The sequence below is a fragment of the Urocitellus parryii genome, chromosome 1 (assembly GCF_045843805.1).
Source record: "Urocitellus parryii isolate mUroPar1 chromosome 1, mUroPar1.hap1, whole genome shotgun sequence".
NCBI classification, from domain to species: domain Eukaryota; kingdom Metazoa; phylum Chordata; class Mammalia; order Rodentia; family Sciuridae; genus Urocitellus; species Urocitellus parryii.
Window position 1 is genome coordinate 20,838,561 of NC_135531.1, and position 19,968 is coordinate 20,858,528.

At 38.1% G+C, this 19,968-nt stretch overlaps 1 protein-coding gene across 1 annotated transcript; it reads right to left on the minus strand.

Moving 5' to 3' along the window:
* Window positions 1–1,381: 1,381 nt before the first annotated feature.
* LOC144253428 (interleukin-7 receptor subunit alpha-like) lies at window positions 1,382–19,432 on the minus strand. The gene is made up of 6 exons (XM_077795543.1): window positions 19,307–19,432; window positions 15,215–15,371; window positions 8,738–8,895; window positions 4,477–4,634; window positions 2,584–2,753; window positions 1,382–1,978 (listed from the first exon to the last, which is right to left on the minus strand). Exons 1-6 carry the CDS (start codon window positions 19,386–19,388, stop codon window positions 1,963–1,965), a joined length of 741 nt encoding a protein of 246 aa, XP_077651669.1. The 5' UTR covers window positions 19,389–19,432; the 3' UTR covers window positions 1,382–1,962.
* Window positions 19,433–19,968: the final 536 nt, after the last annotated feature.

The following is a 19,968-nucleotide window of genomic DNA, read 5'->3' on the forward strand; positions in this document are numbered from 1 at the left end:
GATGTTTTCAAGATCATCAAAACTCTAAAACCAATGTCCCAAATTGGTAATCTCTGAGTCTCCTGACATTCTAAGTAATATGTAAGGGGAAAAGATTGTTTTATTTTTTTATACTCTCAAAAGTATAAGTACGCAATCTTTCAATATGACTACTCCCCCAACAAAGTTTCAGGTAATTTCTAAGTCCCAGAGAAGAAAGGTGCAGCCTTGGACATTCAGATGGTGCTGGGAATGAAGAGAAATGTGGAGCGCAGTGACTCAACCCTCCCATTGGATTCCCTTGTGGCTGATTTTGCCCTGGGGGCTGCCTTTGTGAGGGTACTTGTCAAGATGCTCCAGTTGTTATGATAACACCAGCCAAGAGTTAATATTGAGGAAGGCTCCTGGCTCTAATAGTCAGAACCTTGGATTCAGAAACCAACTCCAGGGATAAGGTATTCTGGGCACAATAAGATGTCTCAGGGTTATCTTTCACTGCATCTTTCAGTTGGCCTGTTTTGCTAAAACTTTCTCACAAACAACTTTTTTTAAAATAGAAATTATTTTTCTTTCTTTTAAAATATATTTTAGTTGTAGGTGGACACAATACCTTTATTTATTTGTTTATTTGTATGTGGTCCTGGAGATCAAACCCAGGGCCTCACACTGCTCGGCAAGCGCTTTGCCACTGAGCACAGCCCAAGCCCTCTCACAAACAACTTTCTGGTGAAAACCCTATATAATTAATGGGCTGATCTAGCTCTGGAGTCAGTCAAGCTTCACCAGGGCTTGGCTACCCACCTGGCTCCACTCTTTCTCTACGTGTGTCTGCTTGTCTTCTCTTCACCCCCCTTCACCCCTATGGTTCCTGATTTAGTGATCCAGGAATGAGGCCTTGGCAGAGGACACCCTCCCTGTCCTTATCTCACCTTGGATCTGCACTTGGACTGAGGAAATCAGCATGGAAGTACTCTGAGCCAGGAGGATGGTCAGTTCTTAAATTTGTTATTAATCATAGTAATCTATATAGGATCTTGTGTGGAAAATAAGTAAGTTCTAAATGCTTTGAATTTTAAGGAATGGGCCATGGTCCTGGAATCATATCATACACACATGGAGTATATCTTCCCCTTCTTGTGCTTGTAAATAATGTGGAGTTACATGGGTAGTATATTCATACATGAATATAGCAGAGTTATTCCCAATTCACTCTACTGTCTTTTCTATTTCCAATCCCCTCGCTTGCTCCCCACTCCTTCCTGCCCAATCCAGTGAACCTCTACTCTCCACCCCCTCAATCTATTGTGAATTAGCATCCACAATTCAGAGAGAACATTATGTCTTTGGATTTTGGGGATTGCCAGTGCCTCTTATCTCTATTTTTTTGGTCTGCAAAAGGGGAGTGGGGGGGAATATTTAATTTGGCCGGATATTCTGCAATTAAAGTACATGGCTCAGTGTCCATCACACAGGGATTTAGTGCATGTAAGTTTCTTTACTGCCTGATTTTTCATCAAGAGCATAACAAATATGACTAGCGACATTATAAGATATTGTGCCATGTGTTCCCCTCTTCACATTAACTTTTACACCACAGTCTTCTCCAACCAGGTATCCACAGCTTTCTGATATGTTCATATTAGAAAGCAATTTAAATTCATGGATTTCAAGTTCAGAACCCACACACTCTAGAGAAAAGGAAGTTTAGAACTACTGTGTTTGAGGCAAGACATCCCGTGCCAGTGCATGTGTGTGTTCACATACATGACGAAGAGCTGCTGAACTGAGGAGGGAGAGGGAAAAAGGGGTTACAGAGAACAGCTTGGATGTTGACAAGCACTTATAAGATGGAGCCCTCATCTTGCTGCACTGCGAAGTAAACTCAAGGAGAGGAAGCAAGTCCCAGGTAAGCTTGGGGGATGCTAGAATACCAGGCTTCACTTATTGCCTGCATGCTGGGATGTGGCCGTCCCCATGGTGTTCCTAGATCATCAGGGTCCTGGAAGACAAGAGACGGCACTTAGGGTGCAGTATAGGAAGGATCAAGCTAGACTTATTGAGTTCCAGTGTGCCTAAGAGTGTTTTAGTTGCATAGCTTCCCCAACCTCCCAAATGAAAGGTCTACATTGGTGCTCTGAGCACATTCCCAAGTCATGTTCTGTGGCTCTTCTGATCAACATTACCTCCTACACCCCAAGGACAACTGTGTTATTTTGGGAAAGGAGACCTGAGACAACTTAACTGTCCTTCCTACCTACCTTAGAGAAAGTTTTCCCTAGAGGGGTCTTAGAGAGACCAGGCATTGAAATCCCAGTCAAAAATGGTAAATGGGATGTGGTAAGTAGGTATTTTGTTGAGAAATATCAGGAGCTAGCAGAAACGCCCAAGGCAGTAGCATTAAGACAAGCTGTACCATTTCTGAGCTACTAAAGACCCAGTTCCCCCTGTTCCCTTATTCTTCATAGAAGGGACAAAGAGTGGAAACACACCCTTGGGGGAAGTCTTAACCTGTGGTTATCTGCACCAACTCCATCTCACTTTCTTGCCCACACTTTGACACACAAAGCATTGTAGTGAACAAGGACTTCCTACAGCCATCCTCACCTGCACCGTTTGACTGCTGGAGTTCTGAAGTGGGAACTTGGACTCCATTCACTCCAGAAGCCTTCATAATATTCACCATATGGGATGGATCGGACTTTAATCTCATACATTGCATCAGGTTGCAGTTTCCTCTGCAGGAGGGTCAGCCTTGTGTTGGATGAATTCACGTGCTAAGGAGAAAAACGTGCCAATATATTTTTAGGATGGAAAATGAAGTGTTGCCTAGATCTTTCAAATCACTTCAAGTTCAGTTCCTTGAGTCACATAGGCACCCTCTTGAAGTTCTCTCATATTTGTCAGACTAAGGAGCTTAAATACATAGAGGGCTCAGCAGCAGAATTAGGGACAGAGGCTGTGAGCTCATAAATGATGCATGAGCGGCCAAAGAGAACAGTGATAGAATAGGTCTTTATACAGGTGGTCATGTCTCCAAGCTTGGGAAGAGGTAGGTCTTTCCCAGGCTCCCAGTTCTTCCTCACAATTCAGTATCTTCTTTTTCTTTCTTTCTCCTTTCATGTGGCAAGGGGGAGAGGACAGCATAGTTTAGTGAGCAAGATAATTTCCTTCCAGAAAGATGATTTTACATCTTGAATATCAAAACAGAGGCAATAGCATTCCCAACACTGTGTATTATCCTTAAGGAAGGAAAAACAAAGGAAAGGAAAAATTTGATTGAAAATCATATTGCATTGTTATTTACATTTACATATGTTGGATTAGTTTTTGTATATTTACTAAATTCACATATTTAATATGTATGCAATTTTTTCAAATTTTTTATTCATTGTTCTATGGTGATATTTGTCTCTTAATGATTTTTAAGAGTTCTTTATATAGATTTTAGTGATCCATCAGCTGTAGATGTGGCAACATAATCCTAAGTTTTAAATTGCCTTATAATTTTTATTATTGTGTGTTTACATAGATAAGTGTATGATGGAGGGTAGACTTCTGATTTATTTTTTATCCCCAGTGAGCAAACTGATAGTGTTGGAAGCATTATTCAAAATTCTTCCTTTGTCCACTATATTTGTTTTCCATTTGTACAATTTTTAGATGAATAATGGAAAACAGTAGGATTAATGTCATTCAGTCCCTCTCCATGTGTGTATGGAGTGAATAAAAGAAGGGAGCCAGTGTTTGGGGCAGGGAGTATGTTTGTGCAATGTTATTTGCATACTGCAAACAAACAAGGGTGGTCCTGGCCTGAGCAAGGAGGGCAGTGGCAGTAAGTAGGCATTCTTTCAGTCCCCAGAAAGAGAAGGCATCCTTAGGTAGTGCTTTAAGATGAACCTGATACCTGGAATCTTCTACATTACTTCCACTTCCTTTCAACTACAGCCAGATAGTCCAACCTCAGAAAACCATGAAGAAAGAGACTAAATAACCATCCAGATAATAAAGAATAGATATTAAGTTCAATGACTAAGACCTCAGACCTGAAAATAAAAAGAAAACAGAGATGAATCTGCGCTTCTTCTCCTTACCTCATCATGCTCCCCCAAATGCTCAAATCAAATGGCGGTCACATCTTCTTGCTAACCATTCAAAGAGTGTTTTGCCTAAGAGTGTGGTACTAGGCATGGCACTTTTTGAGGGCTTTGCATTGTGAGGATCCATTTGGTCTCCATTTATGTGGCTATCTAACTGAGTTAGAAATGTTATAAAGACAAAAAATAGAGTAAGGGGGAAAATCAGAGCAAGACAAGGACAGGCTGGGAAAGATGCATGCACATAGGGCCCGAAGCTGACACAATATTGGGAGCTTCTTTCAGTAAAGGGTGCATTCTGAAAACAAAATTATTAAGACTTCCTGGAGTAAATGCACTTCTGCGACAATAACTTATATAACATTTAGAAGTTTTTACTATGCAACATGATTGATCTACATACCATCCAATCCTTTTTATCTTTTTCCTCACGGTAGGCTATGTCATGCATTAATTGTTTTACATACTTCTTCTTCGAGTGTGATGTATCAAAAGTCACCACAAGGTCATTGGCTTCCTCACAATAGATGACGTTTATGTCAAAAGGAGCCTCAGGTTTAACTGAGTAGGAAAAAAGAAATGAAGTCTGTCTATAAAGTCATCAAGGAAAGAAGGATTTTATATATATATAATGTATGTATATAAAACCAGGGATTGATCCCAGGAGAACTATACCTTGGAGCCACATCCCCAGCACTTTTTATTTTTTATTTTGAAACAGAGTCTCACTAAGTTGCTTAGGGCCTCTATATGTTGCTGAGACTGGCCTTGAACTTCCATCATCCTGCCTTAACCTCCTCAGATGCTGATTTTCAAGTGTGCACCATCACATCCAGCCATGATCCTATGAAATATCCACCTACACTGAAAATCGTTCTGACCATATGTGGCTCAGTAAGCAGCTAACAAATTAAAGCCATCACTTCTTTTTCCTGGGCTCAAGTCCAGAATCTGTCTCCCAGCTACCCTTGTAGCAGGGTGTGGCCTGAATGATGAGTGAAAGTGACTGCACCAGCTCCAACCCTGGTGCAGAAACACTCTCACCCTCCCCTGTGTGATTCCCTGAGTGCACTCCTCTTCCTTCATTTGCATGTGTATGTTCAATGATGTAGCTACAGGATGTGGGAAGCCCTAATTATTGCTTAAAGGAGCACTCTTCACAAGTTAGGAATATAATTTTGCCTTTGATGTGAGTAAGCAATAGACGTAGGGTGTCAAATATCATATGTTTAGGGTCTTATTTGTTACATCCAGTGCAAATTTCATAACAAAATGTATTCTCTTTACCTCTGGAATATCAGAGAAGGTGTTACTAAATATCCTCAAGCAAGAAGTCTCAAGACTCTGAGTTTTCATTCTTCCAGTAAGACAGGGAGATGGTGGGACCTTGCACCTCATCTTGGCTACCCAGAGTGAAGTGCCTGCATGCTGGGCCTTGCTTGTAACTTCAGAGTGGCCTCAAAGCTCTTCTTTGTCAACCTCAGCTGCATTAACTCTGAGCTCCTCTTGGGCCTCTTCCTTCAGCCTGCCTGCCTCACTCAGTGGGAGGCAGAATGCTGTCACTTATTCAGTGTAAGTTTAGCTGCTGGAGGCAGATAGGGATGATTTCAGGCAGAACAGGTCCAGAGAAAGGTATTGGTTTCCCAGGAAAGCAGCAGCATTGGACCTCTTCCTCATCTTTGATGTGAGACTGCTGTGTCTTGGTTTCTCCTTTATTAGAGTCAGGGAATTCAGCTTTCTGAGGATGGGGCCACTACTCCTGCATGAATGACCTGATCCTCTTGTTAATGAGAGGGTGTGTGGGCCACTGTGGAGCTATCTGAGCCCCTCTTGATAAGCCAGGCTCCTGGCCCAATCAAGTAAACACTTGTAGAGTTTGCCCCAGATATTCTATTAACTTGTGGTACTGGGGTGACATGGCCTTAGAGGGACTGAAAAACAAATGGCTTCTTCTTTACCCTGGGGACTTTGTAGAAGGGGTACTTTTTATTTAACCCTCATCTATACCATCTAAAGCAAAGATGACCTAGAGAGGGTCAGGAGGAAAGAAAGTGTGTGAGGAGAAACAGCCCCACAGAGGATCCCTGTGACCCTCTTACACCTGCCTTCATTCACATTCTCAGCAAATGCTTCTGAGACTAAGGCCCTGCTGGTCACTGTCCCCCAAGGACTCTGAACAATAATGGAGCAGCTCAGGGAAGAACAGAGGAACATTGATTGCACAGCTACTAAGTGCTGAGGGACTTGCCTTCAAACATTAGCTGCTTAGCACCCCTGTCCTTATGGGGAATCTGAACATCAGGGAGACTAATTAAGTTCTGCCCCCTGTTGAGTGGTTGAATAAGATGTGAGTCCAGTTCTGTCTGCTTCCTAGGCTCACTCTTCCTTCAGCTTTGGTTTCTCATTGTGTGAAATCACACTGCCTTGTCCAGAGCTCTCCAGACAGCATTGCCTCTAGCCAAAATGGATCTATGGCCAAAGGAGGAAAAGGCGTTCATTCCTGAAGCAACATCTAAAAAATTAAGATATTCTTGTACAACCTGAACATGTCAATGTATGCTGCCAAGCACAGTGGGAGGCAGAATGCTGTCACTTATTCAGTGTGGGGCACCTAAAGGAAAGGATGTAAGAGAGGCAGCTGGTGGTTCCAGAGGTGCTTTGGCTCTGGGGCATAATTAGGAGCATTCATTTTAAATTCAGTTAAACTGAAATGTCACAGTAGGAGCTAGGAGAAGATGTAAGTCTGCAGGATTTCCCCTCCTGCTTGCCCAGGAGCACTTTCCAAAGCCCCAAGAAAGACACATCACCCCTTTCTCAGGATCCTGTATTATCAGCTGTGTACCCACTATACTTCCCATTCCTCCTCAGATGAGAATTGTCAGGTGTGCAGTCTGCTGTTGGGGCTGTGCTGAATGTGGCACTCTTTGGCATTGAGTACATGAGATTTGGATCTGAATGTGGGTGTGCTGTGAGCCTTTATGTGCTTGTAGGGACTTGGGTGCTGACATGGCTTTGTATAAGAATGAGCTCTCCCCTGGTGTTGAGCCCTGTGTCAGAAGACCAAGAATCTCTGTCTTTTCTGTCCACTTTCAAAGATGGTAATTCACATTTGGGATGTAAATGGTGAGCATTTAAATATGGCGCCATTGTGCACTGCACCAAGTGAATATCCATCCATTTGAATCTGGTCTCCAAATGACCAAAACCCAGCTGGCTTATGCCTAACTCAGTGATATCCTATTGGTATCCTCACCTTAGAAAGTGCTCTCACTGATGTGGCCAATGTTACTGTCTGGACAATAGCACAACCATCTACTAATGTTGCCTTTTCACTATATTTACTCCCACCCCCAAGATAATTGCTCACACATGGAACCTCTGCTTTTATTCTTTATTTTGCCACCTGTCTGAAACAAATCTGAGCTAGTTTTCTCACTCTTTCTTGTCTCTAATGAACATTGCTTTCTTACCATTGATTTGCCTTTGGTGGTGAAAGGTGTCTGAGGAGAGGGAAATAAAGAACTATAGCATTTAAATTCTATTTCTCTTCAATAATTTTAAACATTTTTACCCATATACATGTTTTTTAGCCAATATAAATGTGTGTGTGTATACACACACACACTCAGATATATATATTTATATATGTTATATATATAATCAGTTAATTTTCCACTGCACCAATTCAAATTGCAACTTTACTAAATCATTTGTTTTTTAGCAAAATGCAATGTGTATATTCTATGTCAAATCAGATTTCCCTTGCTTCTCTCCTCATTAAGTCTTTTATGGAGTTGTGATATTTCTCACATCACTTTGGCTAGGTGATCAAATACCAAGTAAAACTGTCTTTTAAAAGACCTGATTTGAGTGATGCAGATTACGTTCCATAATGTGATAGGGATCATTCAATCAGTAGAAGGCCTTAAGAACAAACAACCAGGTTTCTTGAAAAAGGAGCAAGTTTGTTTCAAGAAAACACTATAGAAGAAAATCTGCTTGAGTTTTATGCCCTGCAGAATTTTTACTCAATTCTGTAACATCTGCCCTTTATGTGATTTCCCAGTCTTCTGTTTTAGCCTTCAGATTTTCATACTTACCGCCTTCCACAATCACATAAGCCAACTTCTTAAAATTAATCTGTCTCCTATCATCCAATCCTCTATCTATCAATCCATCCATCTATTTATCTATCTCCTTATTTATTCTCTTCCATTGGCGAACTATACTCATATTGAATATATATTTACTTGTAAAAATACATGTATAATTAACAAAACACACTAAGAATATGAAGTGAATATAGGGATAATAAGAGAAGGAAGTCAGGAGAAAACAAGATGAAGAAGGGAAGGACATATGTGGATGAAAAACAGGAGGCTCAGCTACAGTTAGATGCAACATATTGATTTACTCTTCCCTCAGTCTCTGGGAGTTAAACACCATTTCATGGCTCAGCTTGAAGATCCACCGAATTCTCAAATAGAAGTAATTTGTATAAGTGTCAAATTTTTCATTTATTTAAAAAATTGCCTTAAAGAATTTGATATTGTCTATTATAGATTGTCTCCACAATTGCCCTACTTTAAACACACAGGAGGATCAAACCAGTGTCTACAGGTATCTCACCAAGGACAACCATATTCCCTTATACAGCTGCTTACCTATTTTGGCTATATTCACTTCTTGGCAAGCTAAATTCTTTCCTCCAAGCTTCACACATACAATGCTGTTTCCGATAAGTAAAAACTTTTTTGTCTTGATAAAGTATTTGTTTTGTAGTTTATTAAAATTGAGGCAATGTACCCCTAGAAGGGAACCACTGTGGAAACAAAAAGGCAATCTGTGTTAATTTAGCTAGGAATTGTGTATCAAAGAGAATAATATTATAGGTATGTTTCAGCTTCCCTGTTCTTAGGGATGTGGGTGGGTGAGTGCACACTCAAGAGAGAAAAAGAATAAACTAAATTGAAGTGGATTTCCTGCAGCCCTTATTCTCAATGATTTACTTAGACATTAGATGAGGATGTACCTGAAATACTTCAATCAGGCTCATGGAAGGTAAAGGAAATTCCTATATTTTTTTGAAAAACACACACTTTGTTGAGGCAGGAATGAAAATACTTCTTTTTTTTTTTTGATGTCCTCCAGAAATAATAGAAGTAATGGCTGAGAAACTTTGACCAAGTGAGCGAACACAGGGGAAGTTAAAGGAAATGCTACAAGTCTCAAGAGTTATATACATAAAACCACATACACTTAATGGTTAACTGAAGTGATTTTTGTAGGTAATTTTGGTTGATAAACCCCTAAACAAAACAGATCAAGAACAGAAAACAAAGGTATAAATGACCAATATCTGGAATGAACAGGAACTATCACAATAGGCTGTGAATTATAAAAAGGAAATTTTAAAATTTATGTCAATACCTGTAATAACTTTGGTATAGTAAAAATTCTTATAAATACAAGCTAGTAAAACTGATCCACATAGAAACTAATCTGAATAGTTCTAGTTTTTTAAATAAATTATGCTCATTACCAATTGATGTTAACAAATTATGGCCAAGTAAGGGTGAGTCCCAGGAAACCAAAATAGGTTCAATATTCACAGAGAATCAATAATATAGCTTACCATATTAATAGAGCAAAAGACATAAATAGTCTGTTCATCTTCAATAGATGAAGAAAGTATACTTGAAAAAATTATACATCCATTCATGACAAAACTCTCAGCCACCAAGTAATTGAAGGTCACTTCCTCAATTGTAAGGGAATTTAAAAAAAAAATGTATAGTTCGAAGGTCACTTCCTTAAAAAGCAAAACAACAACAAAAAAAAAAACCCAAAAAAAAAAAAATCCAAAAACTGTAGTTTAAAAGGCATTTACAAAAAAAAAAAAAAAAATCTATAGTTCATAGCATGGAAAAATTGTGAACATTAATTATTTTCCTTATATCAGGACCAGAGATAAGGGAACTCACTCTTTCTTTCTTTCTTTCTTTCTTTCTTTCTTTCTTTCTTTCTTTCTTATTTTTGGGGGATGGTTTGGTACTGGGAATAGAACTTTGGACTCAGGGGCACTCTACCACTGAGCCACATCCCCAGCCCTATTTTGTAATTTATTTAGAGACAGGGTCTCACTGAGTTGTTTAGTTCCTCACTTTTGCTGAGGCTGGCTTTGAACTCTCAATCCTCCTGCCACAGCCTCCCTAGCCACTGGGATTACAGGCATGTTCCACCATGACTGGCCCTTTCTACATTTCTATTTAATAGTAGAACTTATGAACTGGGTTTGAGCTGGTTCATAAGACAAGAGAACCAGAGAAAAAGAATCCTGATTAAAAAGGAAAAAAAAAAACTTCTTTAATTTGCAAAAAGCATATTTGTTCACATTTAAAACTATAAACTACCTCCAATATACCTATAAGAACTAATAAATTCATCAAGGTCATTAGACAAAAATTGATTCTATTTCTGTAGGTTAGAATGAAATATTGGAAAATGAAGTTCAAGGTGACAGTTCCATTTATAATAGCAATGAAATCATAAAATACTTAGAAAGAAATTTATAAAAGTTGTTCAAGGTTTTGCATGGGAATACAAAACATGGCTGAGAAATATTACAGGAAACATAATAAATGGAGAGGTATGCTGATGGGTTAGTAAATTCAAAACTGATAAAATAGAATTTTCCCTAAATTGGTCTATATGATAGTAATGAAAATCTTAGAAAGAATTTTAAAATATTAATAAGTTGATTCTAAAACTTATGTGGAAATACCAGAATCTAGAATAGCCAAAGTAAAACTGAAAACAAAATAGAGCAAATATGGATGATTCAGAGCACTTCATTCAAACATACTAAAAAATCTGTGGTAATCAGAAAAATGTACTACTGACACAAAAACAGATAAATTGATCAGTAGAAAGAACAGAGAGTTTAAAATAGAATCCTATGCTCAAATATAAGGTTTACTGATCTTAAATACAGAAACCCAACAAATTCTGTGGGAGAAGGGAAAATCTTTTCAGCAAATTGCCCTGAAATAACCAAGTAAATTTATGGAAAATATGAACCTTACTTCTACACAATATATACAAATGATATATCTACAGGTGAAGGCTAAAACTGAGAAATATTTAGAAGAAAACCAAAGAAAATAACTTTCCAATATTGGGAGTAGTGAGGACAGAAAAAAACATTAAACTGAAAATAGAAAGATATTATAAACTTCATCAAAATAAAAAGCTTTTGCTTACTAAAATACACAATTAAAAAGATGAAAAGAAGCAGGGCGGGGTGGGGAACACCTGTAATCATAGTGACATAGGAGGCTGACAGGTGGGTCACATGGTTCAGGTCAGCCTGGTAACAGAGTGAGATCCTGTCTCAAAAAAAAAAAAAAAAAAAAAAAAAAAGGAAAGAAAGAAAAGGTGTGGGGATGTAAAATGAAACAACAAGCTTCAAGCTAGCAGAAAATAGTTGCAATTCATATATCTGACAAAAGAATTATACCCAGAATATACAGATAAAAGAAAAGAGTCGTAACAATGAGACATTACAGATATATTAATTAGCTTAATAGTGGTGATTATTTTATGATAGATATGTGTACCAAAAATCAACTTATATACTTCAAGATCCTAAATCTGTAGCAGGTTTCTGGAATTTTCAGAATTTAGGAAGAATCCAAAATGGTATTCTTAGCTCACTGCCACTTTTCAGAGAACAAGATCCATGGGCAATGGGCAACAAAGGACAACCACATGACTGTCTTGTGAGGCTGAGCAAACTTTTAGTGGGCCTGAACTCCTGAAGCTGGAAGTTGTCCCACAGAGATGTTAAAAGTAGGCAAATGTGGAAACAATTTACACAGACAACAGAAAATTATCTAAGGTAATTTTGAAAATTTCTTTTTTTTTAGTTGCCAATGGACCTTTATTTTATTTATTTATTTATTTATATATCATGCTGAGAATCAACCCAGGGCCTAATGGGTTTTTAATTAATTAATTAATTAATTAATTAACATATCATGCTGAGAATCAAACCCAGGGCCTTACTGGTAAAGTAAAAGAGAGAAGGACCTTATACTTGAGCATAGGATTCTATTTTAAACTCTCTGTTCTTCCTCTTGATCAATTTATCTGTCTCTGTGTCAGTAGTACATTGTTCTGATTACCACAGATTTTTTTAGTAAGTTTGAATGATGTGCTCTGAATCATCCATATTTGTTCTATTTTTGTTTTCAGTTTTACTTTGGAAGGAAAGTCCTGCTGAGAGGTAAAATAAACCCAGCAGATTAGAAGAGGCAGTGTGTTTAGTGATGTTGACCTTCAGTTCAGGTGATTGAAGGAAATGGTTTCTCTGTGAGTAGTCCTCCTCAATGCAATCCAGTCTAACTCAATAGAAACAATTTACTTGTCAAATTTTGGGGGGAGGTACTGGGGATTGAGCCTGGGGGAACTCTACTACTGAGTTAATCCCCAGCCCTTTCATTTTCTAATTTAAGACAGGGTCTTGCTAAATTGCCTAGAGTCTCACTAAGTTGCTGAGGCTGGTCTTGAACTAGTCCTAAATCAATAAATTCTATATCTATTTCTATGTGAACAACCTTTTAATCATATCTTTACTAAAAATAGAACCACATTCAAAGAATTAAGCACCACTTACAGACACCTGCCATGTGGCAGACACTCAGTCCTTATCCCCATGCAAGGACATATTCATGAGAGAGCCTATATGACCCCTGTCAGACTGCTAGTTCAGTGTTGCTGTTGGGATTCTGTCCTAGGCACCACTATCTAGAGCCTCTGCTTTCCCACTCAGGCACCAGAGATCAGGCTAGAGTGACAAGAAACATTTTCAGGATCTACCTGCTTCTTCTTGCCAGTAAAAGTAGATATATATTGATTTACCACACACTGGGCCTCTTAGTCCTTTAATCTTTACCCCAATACCAACTCCTATAGGTTCTGAGCCTTGTATGAATCTTTAGATCTTTATGAGAGTTGCATCTGTCAATGTGAACTAGTCAATTGTCATGCTGGTACTGAGGCACTGTGAGCTTGGTTAATCCAAGCCCATGCCTGAGATCAGATCACTGAACAGTAAGTCAATCCGTTTCTCAGTCTAGGAAAGTAGTGGCCACACCCAGGGCAGGTGCTAGACCCATTGCCTTCTGAAAGATGGCACCTGGCATCTACCAACAATTCCAGAGGTATAAGAACATCAGCATGTACCATTGTCTGTAAATACCAATTTCTTTTTAATAAATTATATTAACTGAAAAAAATGCTGCAAAAAAATAGATTGTGGAACATAAACTTAGCTTGACCCATAATCCACCACTCTGTTTACCTGATTCTAAATGCCTGCACTTAACTTTAGAGTTGCACTAATCTATAGCTTCAGGTGTAGATACTTGTTAAAAAATTGGCTGCTCACTTAGCACTACTTTGTTTACTTAGGAGTTTGTATTATTTACTGTTTCCCATTCATGTCTTTACATAATCCGTTCCCAACCTCAATACCTGAGTTCAACTGGAAAAGCCAAATGCAGGCTGTGGACAGGCAAAATCAAGAGACTTATTGAGGGCAGTGGTCAGGTTTGCTTAAGTGGGCAAGGAAGTGTTCAGACACTGAGTGAAAGTGGATAGGATGGTCAGCCTGGCGTGGTTAAGAGAAACCCAGGTGTTCATAGCAGTCCACCAAGTAACTGGTTGGAGCACTGAAAGTTAAACCTCTGTGGTAGAGTTTTGCCCATAAAAATGAGCATATCATTTGAATAAACAGTTTGGCTGTTTTAGCATAGTCTAGTTGTGGCACAGATACTGGACTTTGTAGGCTCTTACTCTCTCTCTGTAGAGTATTTTAGCAGTGAACTAATAAGAGTAGACTGAGAATACTGCAAGGTTTTCTCAGTCTGTGACCATATTTATCCAATGACTTCTTAAATAGATTCACGAGTACCCATAAATTAAAGTAAGATGAATTTCAGAGTTTATCTTGACTGTATACATGGTAAGAGATGGCCTCAAGTATGTATTTTTTTATGCTGGGGGGCTTTTTATTTAAACAAAAATATTTTTTAATTAATGCAACATAATAATGCATAATAGTGTAATTTGTCATTACAAATTTATATATGTACACAATATAATAATGTAATTTGGTCAGTAGAGTCTATACATTTAAAAACTCTCCTTTACTACTGATGAATCTTGAATTACTTTCCTCACTAGGAAGCTAAAAATTAGGTCATGTGATATGAATTTGGAGTTAGCCACAAGTCAGAATTTCACATTAGAGGTTTTTTTGTTTTGTTTTGTTTTGTTTTATTTTGTTTTCAAGTCACAGAGTTAGTAACACACAAACTTAGGAGATGACTTTTACCTGAGGAAGAAGATTAAGTTCCCTGGGCTCCTTTCCTACTTTCAAACTGAAGCCTTTTGAATCCAAAAGCCATAGTGATTCCTGTGGATTTTGGCAAAATTTACACTGAGTAAACCATCTGAAGCCAAACTGTGTCAAGAGGGTGAAAGTTTTAAGTGTACATTCACAGAATTATGATTTAATTTCTAATCCATCACTCATACTGGGTGTTCACTCTGAAGGCTATCTGTGTTTTAGACTGTTTAATCACCCCCACCTTCCTATGAGATTGGTTACCTTAATTTTTTTGGTGAGGAAACTGAGGCTTACATAAGTTATATAACTTGTTCCAGGTCAAAAAGTTAGTGAGCACTGGTATTGGGATTAGACAGCAGGCAATTTCATTGCAGAAAGCAACCTGAAGAGAGTAGACCTCTTCACATTGGTCAAAGAGATTTTTTTTGAAGGCAATATTCTAGAGGAAGCAGGATTTAAGTTCTGGTGTGGAGTTTAGAGGAATAAGGAATCTGCAAGATCCACAGCATCATTTCCTCTTTCTTGGAACCTGACACATGAACAGTAAGCACTGCTTTGCTTCACTCTATCAGGAAAGGAAGGCATTTGAGGAGGCTTTTGGAAATTCCTTATACTTTAATATTTGATGACAAATGGTGCAACATTTTTTGTTTTTCAAGGAATGAAAAGAACCCATGGAAGGAGAGAGGGCTTTTCTTCTAAGCATTATAAAAAACAGGTTTCTCACCATATTTCAAAGTTCAAATTGGTGCTGTTGATGTATGGGTTGTCAAAAGCACAGGTTAGCGAGTGCAGGGGTCCATCCACTTCCAACTGACTATAGCATGAGAATGACAACTGACTATAGCATGAGCTGTCATCTGGCTCTGCATCTTCCACATCTCCTGGGGAGGGACAATTATGCAGCTGTTAATGAGGCCAATAGATGCATCCTCTTAATATATGGCATGACCTTAGTAAAATGACAGACTTTTGTGGGAGACATGAAGGAGTGATAGGATTTTTTTCTAAAGAAGGAAATTCCAAAGGCAAAAACCAGATAAAAATTTCAAAACAGAAACGAAAATCCAATATGCAGAGTTTTCTATGAAAAAAAAATTCTTTACAGTTAATGACTTCCAAATATTTCTAAATATTTCAATCATGGAATCAGTGTATCATAAAGACTAGGATGCAGTGAACAGACTATTTCTTTTATTTTAACTAGTATATCTTATATTTGTTACATTGAAAAAGTTGTCAAAAAGAGATACTATACTACCACCATTCATGTGTTTCCTAATCTAACTTTGAATTTATTACTATCTTCATTTATTTCCTCCCAATAATTTTTTTTCAAATGAAAAGATGAAGGCTATCTTATGGTTAGAAGTTCACTCTTTTAAAGGATTTCTTTTTCTTGCACCAAAAGGCATCCCAACTAAAGGTAGTACTGGCATCTGCATTGTGAGACAATTTAAGGCAATTTGTCTTAACCCACTGAACAAGGCAAACGTGACTAGAAAATTAGATCCTGTAACTGCTATGCTTATTGCCTTTTTTCTTACAGATTATTTTCTTATTCATAGTGTTTCTTGGAGATATTTGCAAAATTTTGCAAGAGAGTTGGGAACCAAAGGATTTTTTTTTGTTGTTTCCTGTAGCTCCTTTTGGAAAGCACAGTGTGTCAGAGAGCTGATATCCTAAGCTAGCTCTTGGACCCTAGGACTCAATAGATACTTTGTATGCATATTTTACAATATTTAATAGAAAATTGAGGCTAGAGAACTCTACCACAAAATATACTCGCGGTAAGACCTGAGGAAATCCAGAGTTCTCAGAGCCATTCCCAGAGTGACCAAGTGTGAGTCTATGGCTGAGGTATTTTACTTTAATTGTGCTAGAAATTTGATGCCTCTATGGCTTTAAAATCTGTACAGAGTCTACCAAATTCGAGCCTCGGTAGAGTGTGAGAGTGTGAGAGGCTGATCAAACTGTACCCTCTCTACTTAAATTACCCAGTGGCTCTTTGGGGAAAGTTAGCCATCTGGCTATGAATGGACCAATCAGGTGAGTGACAGTCTGTTCAGGCCAAGAGACCAGTCGCCAACAGCCAGCTAGAAAAGAGCTGTGGGTACTGCTCACCACCCCAGGCATATACCTTTCTGACTATCCCCAGAGTCTGTCCAGTTCACTATTCTAACAACAGCAAGGGTCTTACATCATCAGACCATAGTCCTCCTCCTGATGACAGTGCTAAGCAGTGATGTGGTTCACCATTTAGGGCTTGCATTCCAGAGCACGATCATTTCTAATTTCACAGATGTCGATCTCCTTCCCTGAGAGCTGGCCACTTTCTACATGAAATGGCTCTGGGTGGTTTGAACCTATTTTATAGACAGTTTCACACTGTCTTGATCTTTTCTCTTTGGTCCTTCCACTATTTCTATACAATAGAACATATATCACTGTTTGGATTCAGACATCCTGGGGTCAGGTTATTCCCTTATTTTTCAGTATACAAGATAAACCAGAGAGAGCATACACTAGCAGGTGATAGGCACTAGTCAGGACTTCCACTGACCTCACACATCCAGTCTGGCAAAGTAGGTGTATCATATAATGAACGCACAATATACAAATCACTGCGCTTACAGATTACAGCTTTTCCTTCACTTAAAGTGACTATGTTTTAAGACAGAAGTCATTGGCTATTTAATTGGGTGGGATTGCTTTGTAACCACCACCACCACAACAACAAAACATCCCCTTCAATGACTTGTAAAATTGCATGGTATTTGGCAGAGAGAATGTTCTTGATAGGAATTTTTAAATTCTTCGGTTAAAGCAGTGTACATAAAAGCTAAAGCTTTTGGTGTCATTGATGCACAGATGTGATTTTAACTCTGTCTAGTCTGTGTAGCTGTTGTCTCTGTCAGGTCACACAATCTCCCTGAGCCTCACTGTACTGATATGTGGGCTTGTGTTGTAGGAGTCACTGAATGGATCAGAACACTGTAATCACTCATTAAGAGTTAATTGTGCCAGTGACATATTTTTGGAGAACAATAATCGGAATTCTGATTCTGAAATTATACATAAAACTTTTGGAAGATTCTTTTGAAAAAACATGTATTGGTGTTATCATTATGGTTTTGAAATTACACAGAACATTAATAGAAGGAATTAATCTAATATTTCTTTAATGCTCAAATATTAATATTACTAATACGTAAATATTTAAGTATCTAAGGATATATATTATTATTTTCTAAGCATTAAAAGTTAATTTTTTTTGGACTATGTATTATAGGCAAGGTAGTGAAACTTGTAGACTTCTTTCCACTAAGTGGAAGTAGCTGATTAACAATTTAAATGGTTTGGACTTTTAAAAGTATCCTTTTGTATCTTGATCATCCTTGTGGTTATCAGAATACTAACTTGTCTTTCAAGTAAGAACAGCTCATTATTTTGTGAATTCTTTACATTTCAAAATGGCAGATATTTTGATATGATCATGTAGATGGTGGATGGTTACAGATCTAAAAAAAATCTGAAATTAAGAAGTTGAAGTGAAAATTCAGCTTTAGGTTAGATTTTTTATTTCTTTGATAACGGATGGCCACCAGGAAGAGATTTAAGGCTTGCACTTTAGACCACAATCATTTCTAATTTCATAGATGTAGAGGTAATAGTGGAATATATTGCATCAAAGTCTTCATGTAAATTCTTAATGTTTCCACAGTGTTCCTTGGACCCCGAGCAAACCCAAGGGAACATCCTCTGTAGGCTATGATCATCCCTCATAACTGCTCACGCTGTGAAAATGTCACCCCTGTGACTCTTCCCTTAATGAGAAAATGCAAGGGTTTTCCATCCTTGGTAATTACTAAGTAAATTGACTCAAGATAGCTAAACCAAGGAAGCATGACTAAGGAAACATGACCAGAAACATCTGAGTCATTAGGTTGATGTGTTGATATTGTCTTTAAGGAAAATACTTTTCCTTACAGAACATACTTTTTAAGTCTTAAAGTGAAAGAATTTAATTGGGAAAAAAATTTTGGTGTCCCAAGTTCCTGGGTGTTTCCTGCTGTTGCTAGACAATTCCATCTATAGTTTTGTTGTAATTACAATGTATTTATTAAGAAGCTAGAGTCTGTTTGTAGGTGTTGAACACTTTTGACTTTGCAAAGAAAATTATTCCATATGATTAAATTATTGAACATGGAGGCAATTATGTGTATTTCAATGAGCCAACACACTCAGATCTGTATGTTATTCACTAAGAATCTAAATGAATCTGTCAAGCCCAAGTATTTTGAGGAAATGTTCCCATGTTTTTGGTTGACTACTATGTTCTAGACTTTGAGGTGTTGTTGATAAGCACTGGTCAATGCAGACAAAGCTATTGTCTCTGTATATTATATTTCAGGAAAGTTTATGCTTTGGGAGACTCTTAAAAAATAAAACCAAACAAATTCAGCTCAATATCCTGACAAATTTAAATCATCTAAGAGATATTTTAACAAGCCTACTTATAGTATCTACAGCAGTGTTCTAGGAACAGAGTCACCGTATCAATCAACATTTAAGATATGCGTTTTGAGATTCAACATATTCCTTCTTAACAATTCTGAAGCCTTATATGCCACCCACAGTATCATTTCCACACTGGTGGTTAGAGCATACAACAAGTTCTTGAGCTCCATACCAACCCAGTGCCCAGATCAGGTTTGTCAGGGAACTGAGTAACCTGAAGCATACTCTAGAGATAATGAGAAATCCTTAAAAAAAAAAAAAAAGAAAAAGAAAAAAAGAAAAGTAAGAAATGACTCACCATTCTGTGCATAGCCACTTTCTCCAGAAACAGCTTGAAGTAAATAGAAAACCGTGCCAAGAGCTGTAATTAGAATTGTCATTCTGAGAGACAGGAGAGGAGAGAGCTGAAGCGTGAGGCTGTGTGTACAAATGAATGAGAGAGAAAGAGGTTGAAGAGGTCCACAGCTCTATACTTACTTAACCACAGACATGGGGAAGTATAAACACAGCATAAAAGAAGTCCAATGCTAGGAACAGGAAGTCTGAGTAAAAGTAGAGCTGCTGATAGCAGAGACAGAGGAAACAGAGAAAGAGAGGGAGGGCATTTCAAGTAACTGCACCTCTCCGGATTCCTTGCAGGCCCAGGCTCACTGAGTTTAGTTTGGAATAAGGTGGTAGGTTTCACAGCTACACTCAAGAGATCTAGACCTAAGTGATCCTCAGTTAAAAGAATCACAATCCAGGGGGCTGGGGATGTGGCTCAAGCGGTAGCACGCTCGCCTGGCATGCGTGCGGCCCGGGTTCGATCCTCAGCACCACATACCAACAAAGATGTTGTGTCTGCCGAGAACTAAAAAATAAATATTAAAAAAAAATTCTCTCTCTCTCCTCGCTCACTCTCTCTTAAAAAGAAAATCACAATCCAAAAATCTAAACCCACAAATCTAATCAATCGATTAT

Coding starts and splice junctions, on each gene's coding strand:
- LOC144253428 (XM_077795543.1), bottom strand. CDS start 19,388: ATGACAATTCTAATTACAGCTCTTGGCACGGTTTTCTATTTACTTCAA. Junction 15,372..19,306: donor AAGTGGCTATGCACAGAATG/GTGAGTCATTTC, acceptor GTCCCTCCCCAG/GAGATGTGGAAGATGCAGAG. Junction 2,754..4,476: donor AAGATAAAAAGGATTGGATG/GTATGTAGATCA, acceptor TTTTCTCCTTAG/CACGTGAATTCATCCAACAC.